This window comes from Lycium barbarum, chromosome 1, assembly GCF_019175385.1.
Source record: "Lycium barbarum isolate Lr01 chromosome 1, ASM1917538v2, whole genome shotgun sequence".
In the NCBI taxonomy this organism is placed as follows: domain Eukaryota; kingdom Viridiplantae; phylum Streptophyta; class Magnoliopsida; order Solanales; family Solanaceae; genus Lycium; species Lycium barbarum.
This window is the reverse complement of record NC_083337.1, coordinates 131,146,128-131,154,422: the sequence shown is the minus strand read 5'-3', so window position 1 is coordinate 131,154,422 and position 8,295 is coordinate 131,146,128. Positions and strand designations below refer to the sequence as shown.

The 8,295-nt window shown below is 38.0% G+C and overlaps 1 protein-coding gene across 1 annotated transcript; it reads left to right on the top strand.

Annotated features, from left to right (window-relative positions):
* Positions 1 to 6,995: 6,995 nt before the first annotated feature.
* Positions 6,996 to 7,421, top strand: LOC132614183 (uncharacterized). The gene has a single exon (XM_060328578.1). It carries the CDS (start codon positions 6,996 to 6,998, stop codon positions 7,419 to 7,421), a length of 426 nt encoding a protein of 141 aa, XP_060184561.1.
* Positions 7,422 to 8,295: the final 874 nt, after the last annotated feature.

Below are 8,295 nucleotides of genomic sequence, written 5' to 3'. Positions count from 1 at the left end.
ACTACCTAAGTTGTGTTGGTACCTATACCCCAATCCCATAGGGTACCAATTCCTGTTTTAGCAAATTTGCATTATTAAAAGGCAAAAAGTAAACATCCAAAACAATTTTTAAGTCATAAAAGGTATCTCAAAATATCATAAGTGCGGAATAATAGATAAACTCCCCAATATATAGTGATACGAGTCAAGAACATCTGAAAGGAAAGTAAACACATAAGTTTGAATATAGTACACTGTCTGAATAAGAAAGACAGGTAATACAAAAGGTTCAACAAATATGGTACCAACGCTCTACTACACACAACCTCTAGACACAACCGCAAGCTCTACTAGTCCCAACGCTCGGATCTGCACAAAAGGTGAAACAAATATAGCATCAATACAAAAGAACAACATGTACCTAACAAATATCATTCACCAATGAAATTAACTATTTAGATGGAGTGGAATTAAGACAGATTGAGAAATGCAATAACAAAGTAGGTATTTGCAGAACCTTCGCAGTCATTTTCATGTGATACGAAAGCTTCTAAGTTATTTTATATATTATTTGACTTTATAATTTATAATTATATATACCTAATTCTTGTAAAATGAATTCTATATTTAGTACGAGAATCAATGTGTCTGTTGCCAATTGTGTTCACCCAAAGAATACATTTTATCTCTAGTAAATAGAATTTAAAAGTTTGTGTACAATGTTGAAGTGCGTGACAATCTTCATCTAAAAGTTTGAACTGTTAAAAATAACATAATTTCATTTACTTTATTATGTATTCATCACGCTTCCTCACCTGGCTTTATCGTTTTGATGAGTCAAACACATGAAATTTCTTTATGATAATAGGTGATGGTAAGACTCGAACTCCAGGACCTCTATGTGCTCCAATAGCACGTTAAGTTTGTGACCATATTATTTCAAACTGTTAGAGAAAGTAAGCATAAATCTACTTAATTTTGTTTACAACCATGTTTTTAAGTAAACAAAGAAAAGTTAAAATTGTGAAAGCACTAAAGTCGAACACATTATGTTGAGGAAACTAAGAAAGGTTGTAGAGGAAATTCAGGGGAAAATATAGGAGAGACAATTTAATATCAAAATGCAGCACATTTAGTGCTTGTAAGAAATTGTTACAAAATAACTCTTTTATTTTTATCTTTTGATGATGGTAGTATTCGCACTGGCTCACGCACACCTTGACTCTTTTACAAGTTACCTGCTACCATCTATCAGCACAGGTACCAGATAATTCTACCCACCAAAGCTTAAGAACATGGGAGAAAATAATACTTTTGGCCTAAGTTAGAATTTGAACATGAGATGTCATGATTCTCCTACCACTTCATTAACCATCAACCACACCCTTGATTACGTTTTGCAATAGTAAGAGGGAACATCTCGTAAGAAAATTTTAATTTTATTTTATTTTATGCCTCCATTTTATCACGTAAACATTTGTTAAATCATATGATTCAAATGGCACTACGAGAGATTCAAAAATAAATTTTTGTACGTACTTTATCTAGTAATTATCCACATCCACTGAAGGAAACTTGAATGAAAAGTATTTATTGGAATAAGTTTTGTCCCGCTCTTATTAGATTCTATGGATTAAAGAGGTGTTTAGATTGATGATATACATATCGTTTTCGTTGCACAGATAATTTAACAAAGAGAAGATACATTTCATTTTATAGATCAAAATATTTCAACTAGTATCAAATAAAATTAAACTTAAATTAATCCATATAGAGAAGGAAGAAGGGAGGATATATATGGCGAAAAATAAGATTCATTGATATCCCAGATCTAACACATATAACAAGGTTGACTGAATAACATTGAAATAATTTTTTCCTAGTAAAATAAAATAACTTCAACATATAATCAGGAGGATAACTTGATAATAAGGATATATAAATGATATGAAATAAAAAATGTTACGAAAAATAAATACGAAATTGACTCACAACAAAAGTATTAAATGCTTAATCAGATTTATTTTTCGAGGTGTCCATCATTCTTCTCTCTAGTATTATTGTCATTACCTTCTATTGGTTGATCATGCGTATGAATTTGTCTCTTCCTTTTATCAACTTTAGCCTTATTAAGAGCAACTAGTTTTATCAGACCTTTAAGTTCTCCAACATCAAGTTCTTCGAAGCTCTTTCCCTCGACAAGTTCATTGAACAATAACTCCAATTTCTTCTCCTTATTCTTTTGCTCCATTTTCCTAATCTTCCCGAGCCTTCATTTCTCGGTCAAGGTGGGTTTCATGTGTAACTAGCTTATTTGTCCTTGCAAAATCATGACAACTTAAATATCTCTGGACTATGTCCCTAGCTTGAGTTTCAGATGGCCATGAAATAGCACTAGCTTCCCCTGGACTAAAAGTAATTAGTCCGACTGGTACATCACATAGAACCGAGAGCTCTTGTGCTTTCTGAAACAAGCTTGTTGTTCTTTTATAAAGGGGGATTTTTCTATTGCTCTCACTTAATTCCCTATTGTTCCCAAGCTTCTTGCGAGCCATATTTTGCACACACTCAAGTAAAAAGGGAGCACTTCTATTGGTAGAGAAAAGACTATGATTGAGCAAATCAAATGAGGAGTAGATGTTTGTATATAGATGCCCAAGATTCCAAGAGTATTATTTACACAATATAATTAATCATTTCAAGCTGATTTAGAAACTCTTCTCCAATTTTGAAAAACGCTGATCAACAAATATGTTTCTAAGTGAATTCTTCATGAACTTTCTTAAAATGCTTGAAAATGCTAAAAGTCTAATGTGAGTTTTGGAAATCGTATCAAGTGAGCAGATCTGCAAATGCAAAGTTATTAACTAGATCAATAGGAACAATTTTAAAATCTTACCATTCACAACAAAATAATTATGAGTTTCCTAAATTAGCCTATTGTCCATTATTGAATTTCGGAAAAATGGACCTTGCATACACATTGGCAGTATAGAATATACAAATTATGCTTATCATTTGAGAATTTGAGTGGTAGAGATTATACAATTGTTCAATCTATACGACCTGGTGTTATTGTGATATATTATTTGTAAGACAAAATTATTTTTTCCAATTGAGCTATCTGAAGCTCAAGTCAAATCAAATAATATTTTATTTGGAACAATCCGCTTGGTTGTTTTATGTTTTTAATCTTTTACACCAAAAATACCCCTTTTCATAGCTTCACCATAGCATTTATGTCTTGCGAGGATGGGTGGCATGATTGTCGAGGTAAACAGGTGAGTTCCAGACCAGATTTAGTGAATTGGAAGTTCTTAAGTTAAGAAAATGTGGAAGTTTGACCAAAGTCAAAATTGGGGGTAAATGATTTCGTATTGGAGCTAGTTTCGTCGATTTCATTAGGTCTGGAACTTGATATATGACTTCATCAAGTAGTTGGTTCGGATCCCCAGGGACTCGAGTGTGGTTTGGACCTTGGTTGGAAATAAATTAAGTCTGAATTTTGGAGTTGACCATAGTTAACATCAGGTCAAGACGACTCCTTCTTGATGTTTTGAGTGCACGATCAGGTTCGTAATGTGTTTTATGACTGAAATGCCTATTTGGTTTGTGTCCTGAATTCTCGGATGACTTGCGGGTGTTGATTCCATGTTTAGGGAACACTATATTTTTCTGGTGCTTAGTTGTTGGTTTTTCTCTACACGATCGCGAGGGTACAAACGCGTTCGTGATGCGTTTAAATGGGTGCTCATCTTTTTACTAGGTTCCTGTTCATGTTCGCGTAGAAGGTTCGGGGTCTGGGTCGGATCAAGCCAACACATCGCGATCGCTTAGAGTAATTGGGATGGGCAGTATATTAATTCCCCATTCAAACTTAGACTTTATGTTTCCATATTTCAAGTTCTAGAGCTCTATTTGGGGGTGAGTTCATAAGCACTTGGCTCGTTTAAGCTCAGGGGTAAGATTCTAATCCTAATTTTGATGTTATTTCTTGATTCCTCTCTTTAGTTAGTTAGTTAAATCATGATTTGTGTTGGGGAAATTGGGGGGTTTGGTCCTGAAGTTGAACTTAAGCTTTTCTTTGATTTGGGATCCAATTAATAGATGGTTTTGGAGGATTAGACTACTTAAGTTCATGGATAAATTGATTTTTCAATAAAATTTCAGTTTTCCCTTAGGGGCTTGGAGTTGACATTTTGGGATCCGGAATATAAGTACAGCAATATGGGTGTCCATGGATCCATATATTCATGTATATTATGTAATTGATAGATTGCGCCAATGCAATTTAGTCCAATGCGTCTGAGATATGACCGTTCCACACGGTATCTGAACTTAGCGGTCCCCCATGGGTCACGTCTTCCGCACAGTCCCGCAAACTCGTATTCTGAGCATTTTGCATTGCATTTTTACTGCCCTTCCTGATTTGATTATGTGCTTGGCTTCTTATCTGATTTCTTGACTATCTGATTATCTGTTTATCTGAGTAAATGGTTATGTGGTACTTTTATACTCTACACTTGGTGAATCGGATATGAGACTAAGTATTTGTTAAGGTAAAAGGAACTTTTCTATTTACTTCGTCACAACTTCTTTCATTATCCTTGTATGAGATATACTGAGTACACGTGCTTTTCGTATTCAGACTATACTTGCTGCACTTTTTGTAGTGAAGATTTGAATCCGCATGGTTGAGTGAGTTCGTGTCGAGCTTGTGCCGGAGATCGTAGCGAGCTGCCTAGTTGTTATGTAACACCCCTCTTCCCTCTATCATTTTTAGCATTCTATCTTTCTTTTAGTCTTTGAATAGTGCAGTCGTAGTTTCATACTTGTACTTTCTATTATTAGAGGCTCTTGTTCTTATGGAACCAATCCCGGGTGGATTTCGGATTGTACTTCAGCACTTTCTATTATAAAGACTTAGTATTTTGGCTGTTTGGCATTTCTCTTTGTTTCTTTCTATCATTACTTTATGATGGAAGAGTAAGGTCATTTCCTCGGATAAGATGAGGGTCGGGGGTAAGAAGAGGGGTAAGTGCAGTATGGGAGCTGCTAGGCTGAGAAATGGGTCCTGAACATAGGGACTTTGATGAGGAAGTCTATAGAATTAGCTAAGATTCTCCAGAAGAGGAAGATCAACATAGCATGTGTCCAGGAGTCTAAATGAGTGGGAGATAGGGTTCGGGATATAGATAGGTTTAAGATGTGGTTCTCAAGAGACGCGATGGCTAAGAGCGGAGTTGGTATTTTGGTTGACAGAGAGCTGCGTGAACTCGTGGTAGGGGTTAGGAAGGTGAACGATAGGCTGATGGCTATTAATATAGTAGTTGGAGGGCATACTTTAAACGTGGTTAGTGCTTACGTACTACAAACAGTCAAGGATGCGGAGATCAAAATGCGATTCTAGGAGGATTTTTATGAGGTTGAGCGTGACATTTAACACTCTGAGAAGCTATTTCTTGGAGATGATTTCAACGGTCACATCGGGACGACCGCTAGGGGTTTCGATGATGTGCATAGAGGCTTCGAGTTTGGTGATAGGAATGAGGGAGGTACCTCGCTACTGGATTTCACGAGAGCTTTCGACTTGGTGATAGCAAACTCTAGTTTCTAAAAGAGAGAAGATCACTTGGTCACCTTTTGGACTATGAAGGCCAAGACCCAAATTGATTCCCACTCTCCAAGAAGTGCGATAGAGGTTTATGTACGGATTGCAAAGTTATCCCGAACGAGAACCTCACTACCCAGTATAGGCTATTGGTTATGGATCATGAGATAAAGAGAAAGAGGAAAAAAAGGGTTGTGTCTGGTCAACCTAAGATTAGGTGGCTGGTCAACCTAAGATTAGGTGGAATGCTTTGACCAAGGATAATACCTAGGAGTTGGGTGAGTGGTTGAGGGCGTTGGGTGCCTAGAAGAGTAGCAGGGACGCGAGTGGTAGGTGGACCACGATGACAACTAATATCAAGGAAGCAGCAAGAGAGGTGCTAGGGGTCTCAAAGGGTTACTCTGGCAGACATAATGAGGATTGGTGGTGGAACAGAGAGGTCTGAAGTAAAGTGGAAACTAAAAAAACAGCGTATTCCAAGCTAGTGGAGAGCATATATGATGGGGATAAGGGGACTAATAGGGAAGTTATAAGAAAACGGGGAAGGATGAAAAGTTAGAGGTAAAAATGGCTAAGACTACTGCATTTGGATGCCTGTATGAAGAACTTGGGTAAAAAGGCGGGGACAAGAAAATATACAAGCTAGCCAAGGTGAAGGGGAGGAAGGTTCGTGACCTGGATCAAGTGAAGTGTTTTAAAGGCGAGGAAGGTGAAATTTTGGTGGAAGATGCCCACATTAACGAATATGGAAGATTTACTTTCATAAGCTCTTGAACGAAGAGGGAACCAGAACATCATACTGGGCGAATTGGAGCACTCCGAAAGTCATCGCGATTTTGGGTATTGTAGGCGGGTCAAGGTTGAGAAGGTCAAGGGGTTATGCGTAAGATGATCAGGGGAAGAGCGACCGAGCCGGATGAAATTCCAGTAGAATTTTGAATGAATGCAGACAGGGGAGACTTAGAGTGGCTTTCGTGGTTGTTTAATGTTATTTGTGGGGCGTTGAAGATGCCTGAAGAGTGGAGATGGAGCACCATGATCCTGTTGTACAAGAACAAGGGGATATATGAAATTGCAACAACTATAGGGGTATAAAGCTGTTGAGTCAAAGGATGGAAGTTTGGGATAAAGTAGTGGAAGCAAGAATGAGGAAAATATTATCTATTTTGGAGAATCAGTTTAGATTCATGTCGAGGCGTTTGACTGGAGAAGCCATTCACCTTGTGAGGAAGCTGGTGGACCAGTATAGAGAGAAGAAGAAATACTTGCACATGGTGTTCGTTGACCTAGAAAAGGCATACGACAAAGTCCCAAGGGAGGTGCTATGGAGATATCTGAAAGATAACAATGTTCCTGTAGCATACATTAAAATGATTAAGGACATGTATGATAGAGCCAAGACCCAATGAGGACAGTTAGAGGTAACTCAGAACACTTCCCAGTCATGATAGGTCAGCTTCATGGATTCGCTCTTAGCGCGTTTTTGTTTACTTGGGCGATGGACGCACTGATGCGTCACATTCAAGGAGAGGTACCATGGTGCATGTTATTTGTAGTTGATATTGTACTAATTGATGAGACGCTAAGCGGTGTTAACGCGAGGCTAGAGGTTTGGAGACAGACATTGGAGTCGAAAGGTTTCAGGTTGAGCATGACTAAGACAGAGTACTTGGGGTGCAAGTTCACTGACATAATACATGTAACAGATGATGACGTGCGGCTTGATACTCTAGTCATCCCTAAGAGAGAAAGTTTCAATTACCTATGGTCGATCATCCAAGTTAATAGTGAGATTGATGATGATGTCACACATCGTATTGGAGTGGGATGATTGAAATGGAAGCTCGCGTCAGGTGTGTCGTGCGATAAGAATGTGCCGCCTAGATTTAAGGAAAAGTTCTACAAAGTGGTGGTTAGACGAACTATGTTGTATGGGATGAAGCGTTAACCAGTTATGAAAGCTCATATCCAGAAGATGAAGGTAGCAAAGATGCGGATGCTGAGATGGATGTACGAGCATACCAAGAGAGATATGATTCAGAATGAACTAATTCAGGACAAGGCGGGTGTGACCCCTATGGTGGACAAAATGCTGGAAGGAAGGTTGAGATTGTTCGGCCATGTGTAAAAGAGATGTGTTGATGCATCTGTGAGGAAGTGTGAAAGGATGGCAGTGGTAAGCCTTAGGAGAGGGAGCGATAGGCTAAAGAAGTCCCGGGGAGAGGTGATTCAGCAGGATATGGCTCAACTTCAGCTTATTGAGGACATGATCCTTGATAAGAGGTTGTGGAGGTCGAGTATCATGTTAGAGGGCTAGTAGGTGGCCACGAGGGTTTCTTTTCCATACTAGGAGTATTATTATATTTGTTCATTCGCTTATTTTTTAGATCTCTATTATAACTCTATTGTTTCTTCCACTATATTTATCTTATTATATGTTGCTATCTTATATATTGTAATTGTTGTCTTGGCACCTTCTCTTGAGCTGAGGGTCTAACCGAATTAGCCTTCCTACCTCCCAAGGTAGGGGTAAGGTCTGCGTATACTCTACCCTTTCCAGATCCCACCTGGTGGGATTATACTGGTACATTATTGTACTTTATTCCATTGAAATTGTTTGGGTTGGTTTTCCTATTAGTAAGGAAATAGGTTGCATCACAGCTTATGATTATTGGGTCGTGACATTATAAAAGAATAAATTAAGG

Excerpts from the sequence above, each read along its gene's own strand:
- LOC132614183 (XM_060328578.1), top strand. The coding sequence starts at position 6,996 with ATGAGGACAGTTAGAGGTAACTCAGAACACTTCCCAGTCATGATAGGT.